Below are 12,666 nucleotides of genomic sequence, written 5' to 3'. Positions count from 1 at the left end.
ATTATAAAAAATTAATGGTTTACTCCTACGCATTTTGGCTCGGGGGGGGGGGGGATGCTGATTGAGTCACCACCACAAATTCGGTAGCAATTTTTTTTATTAAATTTTAAAAATTTAAAAAAGCCACAATTACTTCAAAAATCTTCACCCAAACCGTTCGCTCATTAATCTCACAGCACATAATGCTCAAACATGAAGCACACCGCAGATACTAAACTGTAATTTATACAGGCTCATTGTCAGCAGCGCGCCTCGAAAACTCGCAAGAGCCATCTATGAACTCGATCAGAAACTGCTGATATTAAAGATTCACGTGTGTGTTGTGAATTTATCTCAAACACATGCGGTGACGCAGGTCTTTGTTGGTGTCGCTGTCACTTTTAAATTTACATTACTTTTGGTGCGAAATCAGCTTTCGCATGCTAGGAATGTTTGTCATTCTCACAGAGCTGAGGCTGAGTTGCTAGAGTAAGTTCTTAAATTATTCTTGTGCACTGTCATGCTCTCTTTGCTGTTAGGCTCGTCTTTTGTCCTCTGCTAAACTTATTGTAAGACTTTTTAGTGATGCACTTCAGGCAGAAATGACCTCAAGACAAATTCAGCACAACACCCTACACTCACACTAATGAATGTTAAATGCTGTGAAGTACCAAAAAATTATTTATCAATAAGATAAATAATAACTTTATATTTTGAAGTAAAATCCCGGAGATTTCTCCCATTATTCCCAAATGCCGAAATCCGAAGGTTAAATTTTGAGACCAAAAACCCTGAGATCGATCCTTTTACCTTCCGTGTTAAAGTATGTATGTAGGAAGAACAGACCCGGAAACAATCCCAAAAATCCCGGAGATCTCTGGTCTGGATCAAACCCAGCAGCAGCTCTATCCAAAATAACGGGTGGAAGAAAGCACTTCATGTCGAATGAATCATAAAATATGCAAAACTTAAATAAAAAAATTAATAGCCTGCAGTTCAAGGTCCATCCCCAACTGTGAGTTTCATAGAGAGATTATATTTATTTTCGTTGTTTAAAACCTCTGTCTGCTCTTTGTCGGCACATCCTGTCATTGACTATAAATGCATAATATATTGAGCTCGCGAGTCGCGAGGAGTCCCAATAACACCGCCAAGTGGATAACATGGGGCACAAGTGGCCGCAGAGGAGTTTGGGCCCAATATGGCTATCTTTTGCGCCTCCCCACTTCCCCACACCGAGGTCTTTTTATTGAAACGCCAGACATTAAACATGTCCCTAAATCCGCTGAAAAGGTGCGAAAACCAGCAAGTGGCGAGTCGGCGCCACTGCGCCTCCCAACCCGTTCAGCTATTTGAGCATTTTGAGTTAATTTCACTAACCACCTTTTACCATCTATATTACATTGGACACCCAGTATTAGATCCCTGAACGTAATTAATATGTAAATATTCAGGAGTTTATTATTGTGTATTATTGTATGACCTGCTAAAATGTGTACCGACCTGGTACCGGCGGATCATCTTTTGTATCCTATTTATTTTAGCTTACTTATTTTAGCATAGTTAAAATAGAAAAATCTTCTAACAATTTAAGAAAAACGCATTAAATTTGTTAGTCCGATTTTTTTAATTTATATATATATATATTATATTATATATTTCTAGACTTACATTTTTTATAATTAAATTGAATTCTATTTTTACGTGCAAACTTTCTCATAAATACTTATTTACGTACTTTTTATTTTTGGTTTTGTTTTTATCATGCAAACAGATTTGCGTCACTGCGTGTGTGCGAGCAAAAAATAATATGGAATATGATTGTTGCGTTTGGTTAAATGTTATGTATGTCCTTGGATTATTCTTTAGCTTTGCTCATCCTGCTTTCTCTAAATGTTTGTCATCAGTCGAACGAAAGCCTGAACCGTTGTGCAGTGACAGTAAAGTTAATCTCAACCTAAGGTAGCACGGCAGCTGTGACAGTATAGTGTTAATTTTTTAACTATAACGGTGCTATAACCATATTTTTTTACAGATATAGTCACATGAAACACGATTTTTTTTCTTTTACCAAAATATCTCCAGAACCTTAATCTTGTCTAAAAATGTTTTTGTTCTTCTCCAACGCCTATTACCTTGCCAATAAATTTTAAACTCACGACCTGTTATTTAGACTCATTCATAATTCCAACCATTGTTTAAAGAAAAAGAAGAAAAACGCAACGACATTTACATCGAATTTTTTCATCAATTTCGACAGATTTGGTTTGACCACTAATGATCAACTAAATTCCCTGTTGCAGATTCATCAAAATTAATTCTTAACCATGACGCACGCTAGGCTCTTTGACAAAATCGTGACCAACACACCTGAATCGTGGAGTTTTTTGGGCTTTCCTTGGAAGAGAACTTCACAGTACTCCATTTTCGAAGTTGACGAACACAGCGATGAGTTCCGTTTCGTGACCGCTGATATCGACAACAGCCCCGGAGAACATGCTTTCACTGTTAGTAAAATTGTACATTATTTTGATGCAATCTTAATAATGGAATATTTCAGTACTCGTGGATCAAGCGCATCCAGAATGTGTGCATGTTTGGCCGGTATTTGATCCGTCACCAGCAGCTTTTTGCCAAAGATACAAATAGTCAAGAGGAAATCCAGTACACATGCATTCCTGAATGCAAAATCGAAGAGTTGGCGAGACACAACGTGGACTCAAGGTATCTGCAGTATCCAAATAGTGATGCCTTTGTCAATTACGAGTTGCTGAGAAACGCCACTGATGCCCTTGTCCGAGTGCACAAGAGTGTAACTTATCCATGGGTTCTTGTGTGCGCTAGAGTTTCAACTCCTCCAGATGGAAAAATCATGAGTGACTCAGAAATATATCCAGAATATGTTGTGAAATTTGCCAGCATTAACAGGGAACCTTTAACCCTGTAATGTCTTTGGCATTAACGTAATTGCATCAATATGAAGTATTTAGGGAATTAAGAATATTTATAGCCTGAACGTCTGCATAAGAAAACATTTGTATGAACAATATTTAACTGAGTTGATGTGAGAATTTCTCAAAGATACTCCATTACATATGGTATCAAACAGAATTCTTGTGCCGATTTTCAAATTCGCCATGCTTTCTCTGACTGAGGTTACGAAAATTCTGCCTGTTCGATTTGTATGATCGAATTTTGATCTCATCCAGACTTCAGTTGTAAATATCTTTGCATGCCACATTATGTGAGGGGCATTAAAAAGGCGTAATTAATATGATGCTTGCTAAGAGAAATGTTAAATCTTGCTCTAATTATCCGGTCTAATTTTTTAGTCTTTGAGCAAATATATTTTGCAGCAGCCTGGAAACAATTTTTGTCATCTTTTACTATTCTTACAAAAACAAAAATTTTAATATCAAGAATATATGTGCGGACATATTTTCTTATCAGCTAGCCGCATGCGGAGCTATATTAAATAAAATATATTTTAATAAACTGATGCAATTTTCTTTAGTTTAGTTAGATTGATATGAGAGTGAATTTTTTGTAAGGGAATCATTATCAAGATGAAATAAGCTAATAATTTGCTTACAATTATTGTAGCTGCAAATCATGAGAAGACACAAAAGTTGCTTTTTAGAAGTACAGAAAAATTTATTAAGGATGATAAAAATGTTGTAGATGAGTTAAACTCAATTGATTTAACTAAATCACAGGTTAAACAGTTTATTCATACGCCACAGTACAAACTAAAATTAAACCTCTTACAATGAACCTGGGATGTTTTCCTAAGTCTTCCGAAATTAAGATCATGTAATATAGTCATAGAGGCGGGGTTTGATTTTTCTGAGCTCCTCAAGAGTGTCCAATGTATTTTAATGGAAAATCAAGAAGTGTCTTTTTAAAGAAAATTTTTCATGTTCCACAAACAGTTATGAAATTGCCGAAGTTGTTCGTTTTCAGAGAGTGTAAAACACTAAATTTTTTACTTTTCATCTGGTTTTAGGTTTTCTCCTACACAAACACCTATTATTGAAATTTCCACTTAGCTGGGCATGCAACGTACAGTGATTATTACTCTTGAAATGGAAAACCTGTTTTTACTGTTCACACGGTTTCAACTGAAAAATACACACTGTCTTTAAAGTATTTTATGTTATATCTTCGTAATACATTTACAAGAGGCACTAACGTTTGTTACACATTGATGTTTTTCCTATTTGTTCATCCTCAATTCGGTAAATAATAACGAGTTGAACGACTAACTGATCAGCTGTTTTCATCGTTTTGATCGTTTGCTACAACTCTGCGGGTTGGAACTGAGGGTTAAATTTTGTAATTTTTTCAGTGCGTTTCCTTGAATAAATTATACGATTTCTTCAAACACTATTAGACAGTACATACACATATATCAGTGCAATACACAAATACATTTTAGAATGGTGACGATGCAACAACGGTTTAACTTTTAATTCGTGTACTTACATTTTGTTAAGATAATAATTTTCAACAAGAATAGTCGTAATAATTAATGGTTTTTACAGCAATACACTCTAGCTTTTGTATAATTACATATTATGCTGATGCTCTCTCCTCTTCACTTTATTTATTTGGCCCCCTAGATATATTTTTAAAATGTCTGCTTTTTGCCATTAAAAGCTGAAAATATACACCACCTAAAACTGTTACAAAACCGGCAAGGCAAAAATTGCACGTCGTGCTTTTCATTTTCGTCGATTCTGACCAATCAGTTGTCTGTCAATCTTTGCCTCTGCGATTGCATTCAAAATTCAACTAGGCTTGTAACTTGCGCATTTCTGCTTGTAAACTAGATGGAAATAATCTAAGTTAGTTAATCATAACAGATAACCCTTTTTTGACTATCACAGATTTTAAGACATTGAAACTTCTTTATCATCGTGTATTGTTTATTTTTAATTTCAACTGTTGCTTCAACACAGAAAAATGAGTGTTTTTTTAGATCTCGGTCGATTTCTCTCGAGCGTTACACTCTTCTCGCAGATTAAAAAATAAATGACCGCGCTCAACGCTGATACCGTGAAACAATCGTATCGTCAAATTCAGTTGTCTCAAAATTGAAATGTATCATATGATTTTGGCGTGTTGTATTGTACTTATTGTGCCTTCTCTGTGGTTAAACTAGGAAGAAGTCTTCAGGTGGAAGAAAAAGAACGCTGTCTTGCAATTTTTGCTAACAAATCTTTTGATGTGATTATAGGTTTTCCAATTTCAGTTTGACAACTTTACTTTTTTACGCGCGAGGAGCTCCAGAAAAATCAAAAGTTGGTGGACACAGACAAGTGTAATCAAAAGGGTGGCTATAAACACCTTTTGTATGTGTATAGTACAGCAGTAATAATAATCCACGACACATTTATATCTAAAACAATCACTTTCATTGATCTTTCTTGTTAAATGCTAATGCTGCAACAACAGAAATGCTGGTAGTATTTGTTTTTCGCCAACACCAAACACAACTTTCTCGCGCTAAATGAACCTTTTGATCTGCAACGGAACAAAATCAGGAGTATAAAATGTGTCTTTTCGTGTATTTTGTGATGATAAATGTTTTTACGATCCTTAGCAGTTATTTCAGTAGTCCTTCCAAACCTGCACAGATTTACAAATGTGTGTTCAACCTATTCTTAACAAAGAATATTAATTTAGAGATCTCTTTATACACACTAGAAATATTCTATTAAAATATAATCGTGTTTTTTTGGAATCTTAATTACACTTTCCATACTTACTGCTAACAATAAATAATTTTGCTCGATACCTTTTCTTTTTTAAGTTTTTAACATATCTCATTATCAAATTTTGTATGCTTCTAGATAGACTTAACATCTCGTTGCTTTGCATGTAGGTTGTGTTGACTGATTTTCACAAAACCAACAAACGCTTTGGCTCTTGATTATAAGACTTACAGTATTTTACAGCCCCTTGCTTTTCTGAATATACTTGAAAGACAAGAAGAGAAATTTTTAAAGGTTACACTGTCCAGTGACAATATTTCTATTAGCCAATTGGAAAAACTCTTCGAACAGGGAATACTTGTCCTGTAATCCTATTCAACATCTCAGAGCAATCTTATATAAATGAATTTCGTTCCATTCACGACACTCGATCTCATCTGCTTGCATGTGCACTATTCGAATAGTTTCTACATTATAAGTTCCAATCGTTGCGCGTTTCGCGGAGAATCGTCCTCTCTAATAAAAGCCGCTCTGTTCCAGATTCTTGAAAATCGAAACGTAAAAGTGAAACTAAATTCAAGGCTGCGATTCTGCGCGAAATGCGTTTTACAACGTACATGTACTCGCAAAACGTAAAATTCCTTCGCGATTTCCACGTTTTGGCGGCGCAGATTAATTTAGTAGCTCACAAAATTTTGATTTTTGGCGCCAAAAATTGCTTCGCTTGGACATTTCACGTTTTGCAGGATAAAAAGCGTCGATTCTTGCGTGTGTTCTGTTTAAAATATATGTATGAATTACTTTGTCAATATATTTGTCTTCAATGCAACAGATTCCAATGCGATACAAGAGTGAGTGTGTTTTTATGCATTTTCATTCGCATTTTGTGTTCGTCTGTCTTGCTTACAATTTTACAGTGAGACATTATTCCTGCATTTTGAAATCCCTTTCAGTATATTCGGCAAGTTCCAAGTTTTATCTGGGACAATTAATCGCGGGTGGGGACGACTGACTGACTGGCTGAATAATTACGCGCTAATTTTCATACAATCAGAGTTTTCGTCTCAGCCTAGGCTAGGTTTACGCTAATCAAGGAACACAGACATCGCTTTAGATTTTGCGTACCAGTGAATCTATCTTTTCTAGAGCTTTTGCATGACTTTACTCTGCCGATTTCCTAGAGAACATTGCCCTGGAGCGCATCTCATTACTCTCATGAGTTCAAGACGACTGAAGGAATTTGCAAAATGCGTCGTTGAAAAGACAAACTTGGTGGTACGCTTGTATCTTGCACAGTGGATGCTGGGGGAGGATTCTCTTGCTCTTCAACTACTCGGGTTTGAGCCTATGCCATTGTACGATGGTTTGTCGAGGTTTTGTTATCATGTCTTGCCAATGCTTCGTTTCTGATGCACCTGAACCATTTTTGCCTGAAAACCGCAGAATTTTTAGATTTTCTCATTTAATAAACCATGGGCAAATCCATTTTTATTAACTTTAAAGGCCATTCTTGGATTTGCTTGGAATTGTTTTAGATTTAAATGGTTAAATCATACCAGCCAGCAAAATTCTTCCAATGAGCTCGTTTCGTCCAATGTTGTCAAAGTCCATGACCATTACGTCTAAAGAGCATTCTCTGATTTTTTCCCATGGCACGTTGAAACTGAAAGTGTCGTTGAAGACTGGGTTCAGAGTACACTTGAAGATGGCCGTTTTCCTTTTTTCGATTCTTTTGTCTCCGAACTGTAGCCATACTTTAACGTAAGGGTCTGAAAAAGAACGTGCGTCACAAAACAAACCAAATCGTTTTTCAATGAACAAGTCCAAAAAATGGTTCCGTGAATTGCTCATTTAAATATTTGAATAGTGTGTCTCTTACCTGATTTGCCGTTGATATCCTTCGCTTTGAGGTTGCGTGCTTTCAAAAGGGTTAACGTTAAAATGGAGTTGCTAGGATGATAACAGAGGGAGGTTAGCAGTTCGCCACATTTGTCTTTGGCTGGCGGCTTCAGTGCTTTCCAAAACGAGGGCTTTTCCGAGAAATCGACCTGAAAAAAGCAGACAAATGAGTCGTTCAGAATCGCTGTGTCGCACATGTGGACGTATGCCCCGCGCCGACCGACAAAAAACAAGCTTTTTCCCTTGACGCGACGCAGAATTATGGCGCTTTCAAGCGATTGGTGAATCAATTTGCTGAGCGGCCACAAGCCTTTTATGTTTGGCAAAAGTCGCTCATTCTGGCATGTGCGCTGATTTCGGCCTTTTCATCCATTTAATCAGCCCGGGACAATCTCACTTTTTTCTAATGAGTGCGTCTTTTGATCAGCGTTATATAGTGCGTGGATAAGTTTAAATTCTCTTCAAACATTAATTAACGGGACGGTTCTGGCTACCAGAGGGTACAGTAGTGCGGCTGCTGCTGCTTCAATGCGTCTCTATGTGATCAACAATGAATGCAATGTAAAATTTACAAGCGTGAGGCGCATGCACGCTCCGCTGAAAGGGGATTGTTCGCAGTCAAATCAATCCTGTTACGCTCGCAACAACAGACGGCAAGGCGATATCTCTCTGTTTGTGCGAATGCCACGCTCGCTGTAACCAAATCGCTCGGAAGCCACACCATTCGTTGCCTCAGGATGTAATTGAAGCAATACGAGTCAAATAAACGATCTACTAGCTATGGTGCAGTACTGTAGTTACAGAATTAATTGAACGCTTACGTGATATTGCCAGGATCTGAACGTTTGAAAAGTTATGTTTGGAAAACTCTCTTCAATTTACACGCCATTAGAGAAGAGCCTTATCAAAAATTTAGGGAAGAACGCGAGAGAGCAGAGATTTCTAAATTGAAACTCTCGATTCTATCCTCACTTCCATTTCTTTTCTCATCTTAAATATGGTGTGGATCGTGTGGATCTAAAAAAATCCCATCTCTGCAGTCAACCAGCTTTTAGGTATATATGCTATACGCTTAGCGTCTGTGTCAAGCAGGTTGCCCACCCTTCGCCTTGACGTGACGGAACGAGTGAAAATACTCAAGTCATTTCATTTCCATGATATTTCAGCTTTTTGGTGTTGAACAACAACTTTTCGTGCTCCCAGCGCCCAGCGCCACGAACTCGTTCGCCTTGTGAGTGTTCGGTTCAGTATCGGGTATATTATCTATAGTGCATAATAAAATGGAATATGGAATTCAGCTACCACTGCGGGATTCAATTTATTTCGCTGGCAGTATTATCAGAGAGCACGGCTCGGGGATGCGGGCTCAGATGCATGCACTTGGTCATGCGTGGGCTACTTACTTGGCATAAAGGTAAGAAAACCTCTCCTATCGAATCGTCCCTTGAGAAGCGATCGTAGTCGAAAACGTGTAAGTGCAAAACTCTGCTCTGCAGCTTTTGTATTGGAAATCCTGCAACAAGATATCGAGATTTGTTATTAAGTAAACATGCACACGCACAGCAAGAACAGCACATAAAATTGTGATTGTTGCTGATTTTCAGCCGACGCAACCAGAGAAAGCGAAAAAATATGACAATGATGAGCCGTAGGTAAACAAGTGCCTGTCGGTGAGATAGCTTTCCATAAATAATATGCTGTGCTTTTGAAAATTGTTCAGCTGCCACCAGCGAACTAGAAAGCGGAGAGCACATCATTTTGTAGCTTCCGATTTTATTTATGGCAATATTTACACACTCGCTGACATAAATGCCTCAAGAAAATAAAAGATATTGCGAAATATAGCAAGGCAAAGCAATAAAACGATAGCTCCCCCTTTACGCCCCCATAAAAATCGTAATGACCAGCACCGGCCCCACGTTCATTGATACCAAATATCTCGTTTCAGGGAAACTGAAAGAGCGTTTTGTCTGATTCTGAATTTCCCCCTAGTTAATACTCCCCAAAAAGCCATCACGGGCGGCAAATTTAATTAAAATGCACTAAGAGTAATCGCCGCGGAAGCTCGGACCTCTGGTGAAAGCCTGCAATTGTCGCCAGCCAGGCGGTCGGATATGGTCGAGCGCGGGGCAAGACTCCTTGCGACTAGCCATGCAGTTAGCTCAACTCTGGATATTACGGCAATCACGTTCGTCTCGCCGGCCCTCGACTGCTAATGCCGCTAATTAATGAAAGTGTCTGCCGGGCGTGGGCCCCTTTCGCCTGCAGAGCCCCTAATCTCCCGACGACCCTATTGTGTCGTGAGCCTCAACTGGAACCACCAAGATTAATATAAATAAGTTGACGAGAGAGAGAGAGAGAGAGAGAGGGAGAGCGGAAGGCTGCAGTAGTTATTATTTTAGTGGCGCCCGAAAAGAGGTTAATGCCTTTCATGTCTCACTTATTAGTCGTAATCAGCTGCAAAATGTAGCCACTGGCATCGCCTTCTCGCAGCTCATTAATTATTTCGTTGGCAAGTCAGTAGAATTATGTCTGCATAGCATGATATGGAAATTGCAACATCACCCTTGCAGGTCGTTAAACGAAGCTTTGGTTCCGATAATTATCTCAGATGGAAAAACCAGGGTAAAGTTTCTCGTAGAAATAATGTCTGGACGTTTTGTATAAAAGTTTGTGGTAGAAATTTATTTCATGGGTGCCAATCATCACTAAACATTAGAGTGCAGTCATTATTAAAATCATTGTCTCTATCTCTTCATTCTGTAATAAAAAATCCGACAATTTTGGGTTATATTTATTACTAATACTTATACTGCCTTTAATTGCAGCTTTCCATTATTTGCCACAAAAAACTCATCGATCTGGAAAGACCATAATAGGAAAAATAAATAATTGAGACACAAATTTTCTAAGTATATATTTCCTCAACACCAGCAACAGCGAGGAGGCAGTTTCATCTTCCTCTCCATCATGACCGGAGACACACGCGTTTCCGCATAAATTTTTCATTCACGCTCCCTAGGCTCATGGGTTAATCTTCTGTATTTTCAACTTTTTCGGCAGTTTCACCGCCGCAACTTTAATACGCTATTTTTCTTTTTTTTTGTTGCTTCAGCCCGCAAGAAAGAACGAAAGCGCGTCGAAATTGACTTTTTGCCCTCTCTGCTCGCTGGGCTTGCATTAATTTAATAAATTCAGTCCTTTTTCAACAAGTTGTAGGTGCCGCCACTCGAGTTGGGTGCTACTAACTTTGCGAACGGCCTGGAAATTAAATTCGGCGCCGACTGTTTCGCCTGGAGCGAGTCATGCAGGAGTTAATTTTCGAGAGCACTCCGTCGAAATGACATTCACGTGTCACGAATTAAAATTTGCGAGTCCAGCAAAATCCGGGCTTGTGCCCGGTCCAACTGGACGATCGACTCCTCTGTGCGGATGCCGCTGCTGGTTCTACAGTTTCGCTCTTTTCTGTGTCAATATTTATTGGCCCCTGCAGCGCGACATAGCGAGTGGACATGAAAAATTCAATCCCGCAGCAGCGCACAGCGGAATTAATCACTGGTCAGTGGCCAATGAGAGCCGTTTCACTCGCTTCTCGGAAAAAAATTTTGAGGGAACAGTGGCAGATGCACTAGTAAAAGGGCAGGCAGCAAATCAATACGTCCTACCTGGTCCGGGACCAAATTAGTTAGGTTTCGTGCTGGCTCTTGCACACTTGTTTATTTATGTGTTTTTCTCTCATGAAAAATCTAGTGTAGATAAGAAGAGATCAAAGAGTAAAATCTATACGGTCTACAGTAGTTTTTCTGTGATGCAATTGCAATAAAAAAGTTTTAAAACAAAGTGTTATATATATTTTAAATCGATGTCGTTTAATGTTTTGCAATTTATTTAAAACAAAATGGAAAAATATTTAATTTAAGATTTTTGTTTCTATTCACAAATTGCACTGTTAATAAATATTGAAAATATCAAAATTTATCTAGAATAGAGAAATCAACATTCTCGAAGCAATTGTTTTATCTAATGTAGAATTAAACACTCGTCATATATGACAGATTTAAGCGCAAACTTACTCCCAAGGCTAATCTTAACAGCCACAGCGAAAAGCGCAACTGCGGGGAGCAAAAAATTATAAAAGTATATAGAGTTGCAAACAGTGCATTCTCTGGACTACAGCTATATACAGCTTTCAGGATAAAAGAACGGCAGGCTCTCTAAACACATCGTCTCCAAGCGAGAGGAAGGCATACAAGAACGAAATTGAATTAACGACCTCCGTCCGGTCTACGGCTGCAATAAAACCAGCGGAACATTTTGAAATTCCTGCCGACGGCGGCAATCTAACGAAGCAGATAAGAAGGAAAAGCACTCTTACCTTCGAAGTAAAAAGTTTCGTTCCATCTCGGGTTGAGGGTTCGTCGTTTGATCTTGGTCTCGAGGCGATGTTTTTTGTCAGGCAGCAAGGTGACACGTACGTAGGGGTCAGAGGTCCCGGACAAATCTTTCGCTGGCAACTCTTTTCCCTGCAATAACAACCACGGCGTCAGATCAGATTGATTCAGCATGTTTGTAATGCCTGCGAAAGATTATTATTTTTCATGAAAAGAAAGACAGGTTTGACGATCGTCCCCAAATGTTTTTTCAGTGCAATGGAATGTCAACACCAAGACAGTTCATCCACGCGAAAGACGACACGACCGAAAATAAATATGGTTGTTGTTCCATTTTTTCCCGCTGCGGAAAAGCGGAATGGTATCAAATTCTACTGTCCAAATAAATGGGCAGTTCGAGGCGTGGCCCAGTTGTTAGGAGCAAGTTTGTAATTAAATCTCGTGGCACTTCATTACTGTGACAGGCGTGCTGCAAATGTTGGGCGTTTACATAGCCTTTATGTCAATTAATAGGTGGCCTTCCACATTCTTCTATAATATTAACCTCCATTTGGAACACAAACTATAGAGCTTGAGTGAAGGAGAGGCTAAATGTGCAGTTCCCTACCCTTTTTTAATGTTATTGTTATGAGTTTAAAAAAACTTAATCAAGAAAGCAACAAAGATGTGCAACATAATAG

The 12,666-nt window shown here is 38.5% G+C and overlaps 2 protein-coding genes across 9 annotated transcripts in view; one reads left to right on the top strand and one right to left on the bottom strand.

The window, feature by feature from the left end:
• The first annotated feature begins 313 nt into the window (after nt 1-313).
• On the top strand, nt 314-3,880 carry LOC135941970 (uncharacterized). Its single transcript, XM_065487807.1, has 3 exons — nt 314-468; nt 2,283-2,486; nt 2,540-3,880. The coding sequence occupies exons 2-3, from the start codon at nt 2,307-2,309 to the stop codon at nt 2,924-2,926; spliced, it is 567 nt and encodes a 188-aa protein (XP_065343879.1). The 5' UTR covers nt 314-468; nt 2,283-2,306; the 3' UTR covers nt 2,927-3,880.
• Nucleotides 3,680-12,666, bottom strand: part of Syt7 (Synaptotagmin 7) — a 177,598-nt gene continuing 168,611 nt past the window's right edge. For all 8 annotated transcript variants that reach the window (XM_065487801.1, XM_065487799.1, XM_065487800.1 and 5 more), the window contains 5 exons: nt 11,971-12,118; nt 8,999-9,108; nt 7,576-7,744; nt 7,253-7,465; nt 3,680-7,126 (listed from right to left, as the gene is read on the bottom strand). In XM_065487801.1, coding sequence (XP_065343873.1) covers nt 7,026-7,126; nt 7,253-7,465; nt 7,576-7,744; nt 8,999-9,108; nt 11,971-12,118 — 741 coding nt within the window. In that variant the 3' untranslated portion in view covers nt 3,680-7,025. The remainder of the gene's footprint in view (nt 7,127-7,252; nt 7,466-7,575; nt 7,745-8,998; nt 9,109-11,970; nt 12,119-12,666) is intronic.

Source organism: Cloeon dipterum, chromosome 4 (genome assembly GCF_949628265.1).
Source record: "Cloeon dipterum chromosome 4, ieCloDipt1.1, whole genome shotgun sequence".
Taxonomy (NCBI): domain Eukaryota; kingdom Metazoa; phylum Arthropoda; class Insecta; order Ephemeroptera; family Baetidae; genus Cloeon; species Cloeon dipterum.
Note: the sequence above shows the minus strand (reverse complement) of the source record. Positions and strands in the feature narration are given on the sequence as shown.